A 13,958-nucleotide genomic window follows, 5' to 3' on the forward strand; every position below is an offset into this window, starting at 1 on the left:
GCACCAGCCGGGGCCACTTGTCTGACTTCAGCACTTGGCAGGGAGGGAGAGATGAACAAAAATATGTAGCAGAGACCCTGGCTGCCCAAAGCCACGGGTCATTTGCTGTTGGCAAACCGAGCCAGATGGAAAAATAAATACAGAGAACATCTTGAATTTGGAGAGCTGTTCCTGCATGGCTGCAAGGCTCAGCAATGCCCCTGCCCTAGCTTTTCAGTGCCCACAGCACAACTGATGGTGTGGCCAAAGAAAGGGACAAAGCCATCCCTCCCCCAGGTCACATGTATCCATGCAATGCTTCCAAACTCAGGGATTTATTATTTCTGGGGAAAAAATAATCCTGAGGCCAAAGCAGAGAAGGAATGAGGGCAAAGAAGGGATTTTGGCAGGAGAGTGCTGGAGGATGATGCTGTGAAAGGGTTCTATTCTAGGGAAGGCAGCCTGATGTTCCCATGGGACAGACAGTGCTGTCCATGTTGACAGCCTGGATCCAAGTGTCTGTCCCCACAGACGCCTTTGGAAGCACCACCTGTACATGTGCAACATCCCGATGCTCCGTGCCAGTGTGACAGGCTGGCATGAGGAGGGAGCAAGGACAGCATATGAGGCAGCAGGCACATCTAAATAAGGCCACAGAGGTAAGGGCAGGATCCCTTTAAACAGTTAAAGTTTTATTTCAAGAGATACCGCAAGAGGGAAAACATTCCCAATGGTAAAGAGCAAAACAGGCACCTTCTTTTTGCAAGGAAGTTTTCACAGCCAGCCTCCCTGAGGAAAGAAGGCACATTTGCATCCAGCCCCAGTCCCTTCCCCACAATTTTAGAACCTATTGGTTCTAATTAGCTGGGTAAGAATGGAGGGGATGTCTGAGGGAATTTCTGCTCCTACACTTTGTGGGTTTCTCCACTCTTCCACATTTTTTTGAGCATTATAGCACTACTTGCTCTAACACATATAATATCCTTTCAGCAAAAATGCCCAGCCAAGTTCAGACACATATTTCAAACTGTCCCATTAGGCTTGTCCAGATTGAACATCATGGATCTACATGCTCTTAGCAGGGGTTTACTTCACCTTCTCCCCAAAAAATCATTTTAATTAGTCTTCCTGTGAGGATCACACAGTTATCTACTGGAAAAAATCATACAGAAGGTGGTGGTGCCTTGGTGCACTGGACACCTCATCCAGTTCCATCTTTATGAGTCTGGATTTTGCATGCAGGTACATTCATTGCCACTAAAGCGGATTGGCTCAAGGACAGCAAATTAAACAAGGCCAAGCAAATTGGCTCTGGAGAGCCTCACATCCTCATGTCCTTCCAAAATGATTGCAAGCCAGGCCATTTTCTCTTGTGCTCATGAGGGAAAATGTAATATATCATTTTGCACATCACGACCTGCCCCCAACCCTTCCCAAGCATTTGCTGGCAAACTATGGTGCTGGATGCATCTGCTCCAAAACCATTGGGGAGAACTTTCCTCTTTCCAAAAGGACAGTTCAGAGGATGGAAGGGTTTTCTAACTCTTCCTGGGGCTGGTGGAAGTTTGGTATCACCCACAGATTCCAGCATTTTGCATTCCTGGGGTGAGGAAGGTGCGTGTTCCCAAGGGGAAACAATGCTGGGTGAAATGCCTGTATCACTAAACAGAACCACTGCAGGAATCACTTCAGGATTTGGGTTTTCCTGGTCTGTTCTGAATCCCAGTTGGATTTGGGCTGGAGAGGCAGCAGCTTAGGCCAGCTCCTGTTGCAGTCCCCCAGCACAGGAGAATTAATAATTAAACACAGGCCAGGTGAGGAGTACTGGGTCTTGAAGGCAGCTGCAATATTTCCATTTTAAAAGGCAGGGGGTCGGGAGCTGGAAGCTAAGTGCCAATTCATCTCCCTTCTGCACAAGAGCATTCCAAGGTAAATTATTAGGGATGAGCTGGTCATTGCCATTTACATTTCCCATGGTCAATGGCACATTCTGACTGCTCCAGAAATGGGGAAAACAGCACAGGAAAACTCGAAGAACACACACCATTCCACCGGCAGTGAGCGAGTGGAAGGGATTCTTCCAACAGAGCTGGGTGGAGCAGCTACCCCAACAAAGCACCTATTCAGAACCTTTACCTGATACCAGTTCTGAGCCTCTGAGCTCCCTCCACTGTGACAGTGGATTTGCTCCAGCCCAAATAAGGCAGCCCCAGGGCTGGTTACCTGCAAGCTGGGCTGGCCCTGAAAGCCCTCTGAGCCACAGAACCCTCACAGTATTAATAAACCTGGTGGCTCAGCCCATTACCCTGGCATCAGGAGCCTTTTACTCCAGTGTATAGGCTGCTCTTACCTCTCTGTATTCAAACATCAGGTGACCGATATCACACCTTTACAGAACCACCATAAAGGCAATGGCTCTGAGCCGAGTGCTGCCCTTCACATGTTTTACAGCCCAGCCCCTCTGTGGTGCCCGTGCACAAAGACAGGCAATGTCACCCTCCCGCCGCTCCCTTAACTGCCTATCGATCCCAAAGAGCCTCTGAATGGATTTCTCTGGCTAGCTATCATCCTCCATAGCCTGGGAGATCCCCTCTATATTATAGAGCAGACATCTCAGTTAGAGCTTTATTTACTGCGAAGGAGCAATTAAGCCATCCCGGTTCGATTTATGGCCGGCACAGATAACCCCACTCAACACAAGCCAAGGCCAGTTTAACTTTCAGATACTTATCTCTTGCCATGTGCAAAGAACCAGTATAATCTGTGCATTTTTTATAGCCCTAGCCCAAATTCAGACTTCCTCTCTGATCAGTCCAGTACAAGCTGGGAAATTATTCCCTTGCAGGGTGTCTAATAGCTTTCCATTGTGTTCACTGCAGTCCTGAAGTCAGAGCTCAATTCATGGGGCTCTTTTTTTTCTGAAAGCCTCATCATTAAGCTGGTATTTGGGATGTTTGGGATTTAAATGTCCAGCTTCATGCTCAGGACAAGATACAAGGAATGGCAGGAGCAAGGCACACCCATGGTGCCCTTCCACTTTACTGGCACAAGTGCAGGGACACCCTGGCTGGCGATGTGGTCCCACCTGAACATCCTGCCAGCTCTGGCAGAGGGGCTGGAAGCCAGGACATCCCTCCCAGCCCCTTCCCCTTCCCAGCAGGCTCCAGGACTGCAGCAACCCAGCACACAAAACTTCTCAGTGGTCCAAGCCTAAGCTGCTGTTCTAGCACTTTGCCATGGATAATGTTCATACTTTACAGCTTTACAGAAAGCCACCGAGATTGATACAGATCTTCACTTTATTAATTTTTCCAGCTACCAGCAGTGAATTAATCCAGCTGGAGACTGATTTAACTTCTCAATAGTGCCCAAATTTTCCACATTGTCAAAGTGATTTCCCATTACCCACAGTGGATACACACTTTGGATAGCCCGGCATTGCTGCATCGCTCCTTCTGGACTGCTGAGCTGCTGAGAGCACACCAAGAACACACCTGGCTGACAGGTATCCTCTCCAGGTAAGAGTCTGTGGGGTTTACAGAAAATCTCTTTTTAATTCTATGTCTTGGCAGGACAGAGCACTAAGACTGGGGAGAGGGGGAGTGCTCCTTAAGGCCTTACAGAGCTGCTGCACAGCACCAGTTTTAAAACACATCATGCAAGTGGCTGTTTTTGCTCTCAGAGCTGGGTTTAGGTCAGTAACAGTCTTAATTTCACATTCTCTCAGCTGAGTTCTTCTGCCTTTGGAATCACAGCACATGTGCCCAGTGTCCTGGAATGTGACCTGTCCTCACCTGCAGTGCTGCCCACACCACCCTGAGCCATGGATGCAGGAGCTCCTGCTAAAGAGTCATTGTACCCAGCCAGCTCTCCTTCCTGCTGATTAGCTGGAACTCTCTGTTCTTGGCCTCGTTGTCCCTGGTCAGCACCATGCTTCCTTGGCTGATGGCCTGAGACCACTTCTGATGGCCCTACAAAGAAGATGCCAGCACCTCCTCAGCTCCTCACACACTGCCCAGCACTTGGCACCAGAGCCACACTGCAACCCAGGGAGAAAGGTAAATGTCAAAAGATGCTGGTTTTGATTAATCATACACTTTAAAAGGTTCTAAATAATACATAAAGAAAGAAAAATACTGATAATTGCCGCAGATAATGATAGCCTGGCTATTTTTGAGCTAATCCTTGCAGAAGAGATGGGCCACACCCTGCATGCTAGCCCTGCTAAACCAATGTTCCCTCCTGACTCTGGGACCTAATATAAGTGAGATTTATTTGGTGTTTAACCTAATCACTGTTCCTGGAGTCCACAGAGCACCTCGGTGATAACCCAAGAGATCTTTCCAGGCAGCCACAGCCCATACCAGTATGCACCTCCTCCTGCCCAGGTGCCACCACCCAGCACTCTGCTTTCCACACCCACTTTCCCTTTTGCTTTCACTTCGTGCCCCAGCTCATTTCCCTGTTGTCTCTCTGGGCTCCATGGCACCTGCACCTTTGGGAATTTCCTGGTGCATTTGCACGTGGACATTTCATCAAAACCACCATACCTGGCCAGGTAGAGGGACCTTCTCCTTTATGAGCTTCCATAAATGATAATGACACTCACTTGGGCTGGCAGGTGCAAAGATCAGCCCTGTCAGGACTATGCATTTCAACTCACTTCCTCCTTTTCCCATAACTCATCCTATCTACTCCACAGAAAACAAATCTGCAACAAATTTGACAGAGTCTCGGAAGGTCTTGCTTGCATCCTCACCAGCATGGGAAACTTCCACAGCTTCTGCATCACCTGGGTGAAGAGGTAATGACAAACACAGCAGGGACTGATGGTGTCTTGGCAGCCACTGGATTTTAGAATTATTGCAGTATCCATAGGTGAGATGGGAGCATTGGGGTGGGAGGTGTGCTGGAGGCTAGAAGCACTGGGACATCCCTGGTACTGCAGATTTATCCACTTATTTGCTCTCAGATAGTGAAAATTAGAGGGGAAAGATGAAGTTCCTTTCTAGCCCTTTAGACAATATCTGCATATTATTTCAGCATCTTCCAGGCAGGACAGCATTTTTGTCCCTGTCCATTGCAGGGGGGTTGGGACTGGATGATCTTTAAGGTCCCTTCCAATCCAAACCTTTCCGTGATTCATTCTATGATTTATAGTACAGTGGCAAATTAATTTAGGAGGAAAATAAAACCATTGAGTGTCTGAAATAGAATATTATTTCCTGCAGCATTAATCGGTGGCATCAGTACCACGTAATTTGTTACCGGTGGCACATTTCTGTATGGCTTCATTTCCTTAAAAGCATGGGAATTAATGAGGTGTTTGCACTGGGAAGGGACAGGCAGGCACCGAGCATAATGTGGGCAATCACCGGAGAGGCTTCCTGGCATGGAGGGTTTGTAAACCACGCTGTAAATACCACAGCTCTGCTGCCCTACGGGGATTCATCTGCTCTGAGGCAGACCTGATTCCAGCAGCTGAGCACCTGCCCCGCTGGATTTAAGCGCAGAACAAGGATTCACCTCACTGAAGTAGTGCACAGCAATACTGAATCATCATTATTTGTTTGTTGGTAACTGAGTTATTGAGTTACTGAGGATGTCTTTTCCCAGAAGGAAGTCAATCAGGGACCATCCAGCCTAAGGGTGTCACTGGCCCTGGGATGTCACTTGCCATGTGAATCACAGTCCTTCTGCTGTGATTGTGCCCTAATTGTATTTCATCTCCTTATCTTATTTACACTGAGGAGCTCCAGGAGGGAAAACCCCCATCCCTCTCCAGGGATCCAGCCCAGGGGAAGAGCTGCCGAGGGGACAATCTGCTGGTGGGGGTTGGTAGCTGGTTGGTGCATACTGGAACCATTCACAGGAAATGGAGAGATGGGAGAGAGCTTGAGGCCAATAGAATGAGGAGGGTGATTATGCCACTCTATTCCACTCAGGTGAGACCCCACCTGCAGTGCTGTGTCCAGCTTTGGTGACCACAACATGAAAAGGATATAGAGAGGGTCCAATGGAAACTGGAGCTCCTCTGCTCTGGACCCAGGCTGGGAGAGCTGGGAGTCTTCAGCTGAAGAAGAGAAAGCTGCAGGGACACCTTAGAGTCCCTTCCAGTTCCTAAAGGGGCTCCAGAAGAATTTGAGCTAGACTTTGGACAAGGGGTGGAGTGACAGGACACAGGGAATGGCTGCACACTGCCAGAGGGCAGGGTTAGATGGGCTACTGGGAAGGAATTCTTCTTCCCTGTGAAGGAGGTGAGGTGCAGGCCTCCCCCAACTTAGCATTGAAATGGGTTACCCTAAAAAAACCTTCCCATGTTTTACAGGGGCTCAGAATTTATTATCTATTTTATACACATGCATTATAGGTTTATACAAACTTGACCTTTTAAGAGCTGCCCTGTGCACTTGCTGAGCATTACATATAAAACAAGTATGAAATATTTCAACCAACAGCTTTCAGATGATGAGAGGGTAAAATTCAGGGGAAAGGAGAAGACAGACTCAGAAAGTCATGTACTACAGAGAAATGTGCCTCTAACCTCAGCTCTGCAGCTCTGCACCCTCAGACCTTGGTCCTCACTCTCTGAGACTTGGGCAGGGGTTCAGGTGACCTCATCAAGGTGTGCTGAGATCCCTGAGGACAAAAAAAAGGTGCAATGGTGACTTCAGCTGCCAAAGTCCTGAATAACTCAACACTTTTGGGGCTGGTTGGGAAACAGCTGAAAAGTGATAAGAGTTAGGGGGAAAATATTCCCTATTTGATATTTTCTCATGGATGTTGTATAAAAGACCTTTCTTACAGGTAACTTGGTAATTCCACCATCAAACCCCCACTAAGCGGGGCAAAAGCAGCTCAGATCCCTGGGTCAGAGCTGGTGACTGTGGCAGTGAATCTCCCACTGCAGGCATTGCAGTATTAACATTTAAAAAATCACGAGACCTCAAATATCCCAACGCTAAGTCTCATGACCTTTAAGTCAACTAGATTCAGGTTTCTTTTTCTTTGACTCTTGCTGCGCTTTTGGGATGGAAATAAAAGACCTTTTTAGGTTTAAGGAACGTTACAGGGAGCCTCCACCCCCCATTTCTTCCCACATTTACATTCCTGGTCCCCTAAATTCAGTTGTCATAAGTGCTGGTTTATTTTCAATAAGTTCTTTTTCATGCTGCCTCTTTTTGATAATCCTTGCTTTTAAGGCAGTTCTTGACATATTTTTAGGCTCAGATTAAATGTGTCTCCCTTTGAGGTTCACTCTGACCCAAACCAACATTAAGGAAGTTCTGAGGTTTGTCCAGGTTGGCTTACCAGGAGTTAGGAGCGGCCTTATGCATTTTATAGGTTACAAGGAAAGCCAAGGACTGAAATTCAAAGACAGAAAATTAGAAAATTCCCCGGTTCTGAGGACCTAAAGCACAGCCCCATGCTGTGCCATGTCCCTGGGCACACAATACCCCAGCAGTCCTCATTCAATCCTCTTGACACATTTCTGCCTTTGATAACACACTCCCCTATCAAACCAAACCCCAGCTCCGAGAAAGCCATGCCTTGGGCTGCATTCGTTTGGTTGGCTCAAATGAAAAATATCAAGTCAGGTGTTTGTCAGTTGCTCTATAGTGATGGAAAAAGCCCTCTCCTGCTTTTCCTCTGTGTTGCCAAGGTGTGTACTTTAGATAAAAGTCCCATTTCTGACCGAGGCACCCGCTGCTGCTCCCGAGAGGGAGAGGAGAGGCTCTGCTCCTGCTCTCCCCCATCCTCCCCATCATCCCAAGGTTCCTCATGGTTCCTGGCCCTTGGCATTACCTGCTGCCACAAGCAGAGACCCCCAACACCGCCACTCTGGACTGTGAAGAGACACAGAAACTCCCCAGATCCGCTGCCCAAATTCAGCAGCCCCCACTCCCCTCCTCGCTGCTCTGCCAGGCGCTCCCCACGGCCCCGATGGAGCTGCAGGGAACGAGGGACATGGGCTGTGTCTGGAACAGCCTCCCAGCTCAGCGGGCGGCTCTGTTCGCACGTACAGATAAATATACATGAGGCAGCCGAAAAGCCAGATCAGCTCTGCCCGAGCCCCGCGGCTCCGGTTACGGCGCTGCCCGCGACCCGTGGCCCGGCAGCAGCCGCCAGCCTGGCACGGCACGGCACGGAGCAGATGGTCACAGCCGCTTGGCCCGCGGCCGCCGCCAGCCCCCGGCTCCTCGCCTCACATGGTGCTCCCCGAGGCCACCTGGGCCACCGCGGGCCGGCCAGGACGCCGTGCCACCCGAGGCAAAGCCGGAGCGGTGGCTGGAATGGCAGGGGTCAGCGCTGAATGTTTGCCAAAATCACAGTGCCCCTCCCAGCATCACCATCTGCTGTGGAGAAGCCTGCTCCAGCTCCAGTGTGAGCAGCAGACTGGGGTAGCCGTGGGCAGAATTTGGCAAGAAAAACACCCTTAAGTGAAGCTGGATGGCAGAGGGATCAGAGCACTTCAGGCAAATCCTCAAAAGCCACCATCACCCAGTAATGACCTGCCTGTGGTGGCTGTTGTTGATGTAGGTTCATCCTGCTGCCCCAGAGCTCCCAGGAAGGATCTGCTGCCCCGTTTGCTCCTCAGACGAGGGCACAAGGAGCAGAAGGGGTACAGCAGGATACGTGTCCTGGGCTGAAGGAAGAGTAGAGAAGGGGTGGCAATGGCAGGAAGCAGGTCCTGTGCCTGGCCACCACCCCGCAGGTTGGGGACACAGGCCTGGGGTCAGATCCTGCAGCTGGGCTGCAGGGAGAGAAGCCATGTACAGATATTGGCTGCATGCATCGCTTGGTGCTTCCCTGCCCTCCCCATTAGGGGCTATGCACCCTCCATAGTAAACTGGGAGGGTTTTGGCCAAGAGCAGTGGTCACCCTGGGCAATGGCACGAGAGCCCACATGGAAGGGCTCAGCAGGGGCTTGGGGTGCATCGGGGTGCACCAGGGAGTTGCCACAGCACCAACACAGCCCTGAGCACGTGAGAGCCAAACAGCTCCAAACCCCACTCCAGGAGCCCCGAGCAGCGAGCACGGCCATAAAGAGCAGAGGCAGCAGCGCTCCAACTTCCTGGCACTCGGGGAATCTTCCTGGATCGCATTACGTGCATGTGTCCTTGGCTCATCTCTGTACAGTTGAAAAACACTGTAAGGGGAGCCAGATAATTAGGGCAGCTGAGGTCGAGAAGCAAAACCCAGGGAACCAATTCCTGCTAAACTGGAGACCTGTTGCTTTCACCGAACAGGACTGTGAATACAGCCCTGCTTTGCCGAGAGGCCCCTGCAGTCAGGGGCAGTGGGACCATGCTGCCCACCAAAGCTCTGCATCATTCCACGACATGGTCCCGAAGAGCTGCCAGTTCTGCTGTTGGTGGGATGGTGGTGGAGTCACCGTCCCTGAAGGTGTTCAGGGAATGACTGAAGGTGGCACTCAGTGCTCTGGTCCAGTTGGCAAGGTGGACATCAGACAGAGACTGGAGTTGATGATCCTAAAAGTCTTTTCCAGCCTAAAGGATTCTGTGATTCTGCCATTTTAAGTCACCAAATGAGCCAGAATGCAGGCAGGCATTTAGGGTGGGTGCTGAGTGCTGTCTCCATGCTGGCATAGCTGAGGGCAGGGCTGTCACTGCAGTGGCACTCAGCATTTACTCCTCTGGCTCTGCGTGTCCTGACCTGTGCTGCTGCTTAGCTTGAAAGGCTCCCTGCCCCAGGGGATGTTCCCAGGCACTGCCACCACACAAATAAATAACAACAATGCTCTAAGGGTGGTGGGGGGGCTGTCATCTGACCCAGCACCACCCATGGAAAGAGCAAAGAGCTGGTGCCTGAGTTTGCCTCCAGCACTGTGAATGCACTGGCATTTGGTCACCAGAGGGAAGGGCTGACAGGAAGGCTGTTTGGAGGGGAGTGACCACGGTGACAGAGCAGAGCTGTTCTGGCACCAGCATCCACACAACTCCGGGCTTTACTGGTGTGTTCAAATACCAAACACACCAAGCACAGCCCCCACACCTAATGTCCAGGAGCTCTTCTCTTACCTTTTCATGGCTGCTTATTAAGGAGTACTTTTAGAGCCATAAAGATGCTTTGCCTCTCCAGGGATTTCCCTCACTGAATGAGGACTGGTCCTCATCTTGGCTCTTTGGGGTTGGGTCTTTTGAGCTTGAATAAGCCTAGAGCAGAAAGGGACACAGATCAGGAGGGCAAGAATTGCCCTCAGCCCAAAGGCACCAGCTCCAAATGTGACCCTGACCCACGGGCAGGGAAGAGGAAAAAGCAGCTGCCATGTGCATGTCACCAGTGGGTGTCCCCTCGTCACTCTTGAGTTATCTGGTGGAAGAAGCAAAACACAGATTTGAGGGAGAGCCACCCCCTTGCAGGTGTGTGGTTTGGTCACTCAAGGACTGAGAAGTGACAGTCATGTTTTCCTTGCAGGCTCTGTCCAGGCTGTGCAAGTAAGGACGACGATAAAGACAACGACCTCAGTAAGTCAGTTGTGAGACCAGCCCTGGAGTGACAGACCAGGTGACACTGGTACTTAAAAATATGACCTTAGGTACAGCACCCTAGATTCATGGCAGACATGGCCTCACCTCTTCTGCTTTTCCACTTTGGGGGGATCCTGGGGAAAACAAAAAGAGCTTTCTCTGATCCTGCCAATCAGGAGGGATAAACTCCAAATAGTAGTGTATCATGATGCAATGCCAAATTGCCTCTGGCACCACCCCAGTTCCCCAGTTTCCAGAGAACTAATAAATTTTCATAGAACCAGGGCATGGTTTGCGGTGCCATGGGCTGGGACACCTTCCACTAGACCACTGTCCAGCCTGGCTTTGAACACTTCCAGTGATGGGACAGCCACAGCCATCTCTGGGCAACCAGTTCCATGAAGTTATAAAATATTTCTAGAAAGACAGGAAAGAACCAAATGCCAGGCTCTGCTGGGCACCATGGCAAACCTGGGGCTTCTGTAGGCAATCTGGAGGAGCCAGGGAGAGAGAGGAAAAGCAGAGCATCACTCCTGGGGTAACAGCCAATGCACGCTCCTGCCCTGAGGCTGAGCCCATCACGTTTCCAAGAGGAATGCTGAGGGAACAGCACTGTCCTTGCAGCTGCCTCAATGACAGGAATAATGCACTGCAGAGCTAAGGGGGACAGTGGGATGATGATAATGAAAGTACAGGAGTGAAAACTCATTACTGGAGATGCTCAGGAGCCATCCTGAGGGATCCCCTTAGGCTTCCTGGGCTGCTTTAACCCTTTGATACTCAGGCCAATGTGCTGTGCTGAGTGTGCTTTCCTCCACTTTTTCTCCCATTTTTTATGAAACAAATTTCTCCACACAGAAAGCCATGCATGTCACTGCACAGACCCACTATGCCCTTTGTCACTCAGCTTCCTGGGACTGTGCATGCAGCCCAAAAAGTAAAATGGGGTTTCTGGGCAGCTGGTCCAGAAAAGAGTCCAATAATATTTTCTCCTATTTCCAGCAGTTCACATGGAGATGGGAGCAGCGACTGGACAAGAGAGCCAGCCCAGCTCTACAGGTGAGCTCATTCCCTCCCAAAGGCAGAAGTCTGCCCTGACTGCTTTTGGGCCTCCTGGAGCAGAAGGAATCTATTTCAGCACCATTAAGCTTAAGATGCCCTGGCATCCTACCACATTTTCAAAAAGTTACAGATGCCCATCAGGCATCTCCATGGCAACTCTGGGATGCTGATCCCAGCCAGGTGCAATGTCCATGTCAGAACAGCAGGCTGCTAGGTTCATCTTCCCCAGACTTCTGAAAGGGCAGAAAGAACTGAGAGGGGCTCTGGTTCCCTTTGATGCACTCCCAGGCTGCTGGAGGAGCAACACATCAGACACCTGGGGGCTTTGACCTGTGGAATGAACCAAATGGCTCTTCCCAGCTGATGGAAAAAATCCTGGCAAAGGTATTTTTGGCAGGACTTTTTGGAATGTATTGGTACCTGGTAAAAGAATTTTTTGAAGGTTTGGCTGGTGCAAAATGATTTGGTGTTTTGGGCTTCTTCCACAGCCTGAAGGTGCAAGCAGCTCATCCAGTGGGTGTTCCATACTCCAGCCAATGTCAAACACCCCATGGCAGGGCAGCAGGAGTGTGGGACACCACTGTGGTGTCAGGATTTTGGGTGGGAATGGCAGTAACAGCCAATCTGAGAGAAGGTGTGGCCCTCAAGGAAGGCAGGAGATGCAGAAAAGAAGGATGTCATCCATACCTCCAGGGCCTTAGCCAAAAGAAATGAGTTTATGTGCAGAATAAGTAGTCCAGCCTCCCCTGGGGACACATTCCCCTGCCAGCCAGCTTCACGTGTTGTGAGGGACACAGCAGACCTCCTTTGTGTCACTCCAGTCCTGAGAACACACAGAATCAGCAGGATTCCATGCCCAAGGATGCCCAAAGGCAGCAAAACCCAGCCTGACTCACCCTGAATTAAATATATCCATCTGCTTTTGGCATTGTCACACCTCATCCCATCCTGACAAGCACCAGATTCTTCACTCAAGAGCACCTGAGATGGTGTTTTGGTAGCCATAGCTCAGAGGGGTGCCCACAGAAACACCAGGGACACTTCTTCAAACAGAAGCCTTCCAGCAAATTCCAACTGTTCAACTCTTACTCTTGACACTGAAGCAAATATGGATAGAGCTTCTCAAAACCAAGAGCCAGTTACCTCTACACTTCTCCAAGCCAGTGGTGAACTTGTCTCTGTTGCCAGCATTGTGTCCTCAGCTCATCCAATAGCTCAGGTGTCCAAGATCACCATGAGAGTATCCAATCCCTCCACAGCATCCTGGCACCTTGGGTTAAGAAGAAATAACCCCAGTGAGGACTGTTCCATGATCTTGCCCCCAAATGACCACTCAGGTCCTTCAGCACAGCCAGGGAGCCTGTCCTCCTGCAGGCCAAGCTCCCAAGGAACAACAGCCCCACTCTCAGGGTGTCTCAGAAAGGAAGGTTTGGAGTTCAGCCCCCCAGGGTCCCTGTCACTCCAGGGTTGATTTCTACCATGTCCACTTTCCTTCAAACACCGTGACTCACTGAGCTCCAGGTATTTTTTCCAAATTTGCCTTCCATTTACCTTTGCCATTGTGTTAGAGAATACCAGGCTGGCTGGGCAGTCAAGAGAACTCCATTGTCTACTAGGTCACCAAGAAGGGCTTTGCTCATCCCTGCAGCAGAGAGATGTTGATAAAATTCAAAAAAAGTACTTTCTGCATCTCCCAGGATATGCCATGCTGCTTGTTTAATTAGAAGGGGCAAGAGTCCCTTCTGAATAAACCAGAAATAGCCTTCCAGGGAAAAAATAACCCTGCCTGAGTATTCTGGGGGATTCTTGCAAAGAACAGCTATATAATCTCCCCCAGTCTTGCACAGAACAAGAGCAGAATTTTGGAGGAGGAGTGTGTCCAGAAAGCCAATCTGCTCTGGGGGAGAAACCTCTTTCACCTTTAATGCTGGTGAAAGGAAATAGAGTTTATTTTCCTCTCCCCCTTCATTTCTTCTCCTGTGTGTTTTCATCTGCCCATCTTGGATATATTTGATGTCACATGTCACTCCCATGTGTCAGGGGGCAGCTTTGTGGGGAGGGTTTGACAATAAAGCACATCCCCAAGGGCACAGCTAATGGATAACTCAGGTTACCAGGACACCTTAACAAAAGAACCCTAAACCTTCTGCAGGGTCATACAGGCCACCACTGCCTTCAAAGGATGAGTTATTGGAAGATTATACAAGGATTAATGTCTAATGACTGCGTGCAGCCCAGCCAGGACCACTCTCCTCATCCAGAAAGGCCAGCAGCAAACCCCAAGCCAAGCAGCAAACCCCAAGCCAAGCAGCACAAGGTCAATGATCCATGCTGGGACAGACAAGTCAGGACAGCTCTGGGGAGCCTATTTGCAGTTCTCTCTCGGAGCACTGAGCTGCGGCACACCCTGAGCCACACCCCGCT

General features: G+C 50.1%; 1 protein-coding gene across 1 annotated transcript in view; it reads left to right on the forward strand.

Moving 5' to 3' along the window:
- The first annotated feature begins 4,666 nt into the window (after nucleotides 1-4,666).
- KY (kyphoscoliosis peptidase) overlaps nucleotides 4,667-13,958 on the forward strand; it is a 31,193-nt gene continuing 21,901 nt past the window's right edge. The window contains exons 1-3 of the mRNA XM_056499246.1: nucleotides 4,667-4,783; nucleotides 10,420-10,469; nucleotides 11,475-11,531. Coding sequence (XP_056355221.1) covers nucleotides 4,743-4,783; nucleotides 10,420-10,469; nucleotides 11,475-11,531 — 148 coding nt within the window. The 5' untranslated portion in view covers nucleotides 4,667-4,742. The remainder of the gene's footprint in view (nucleotides 4,784-10,419; nucleotides 10,470-11,474; nucleotides 11,532-13,958) is intronic.

Source organism: Oenanthe melanoleuca, chromosome 9, assembly GCF_029582105.1.
Source record: "Oenanthe melanoleuca isolate GR-GAL-2019-014 chromosome 9, OMel1.0, whole genome shotgun sequence".
In the NCBI taxonomy this organism is placed as follows: domain Eukaryota; kingdom Metazoa; phylum Chordata; class Aves; order Passeriformes; family Muscicapidae; genus Oenanthe; species Oenanthe melanoleuca.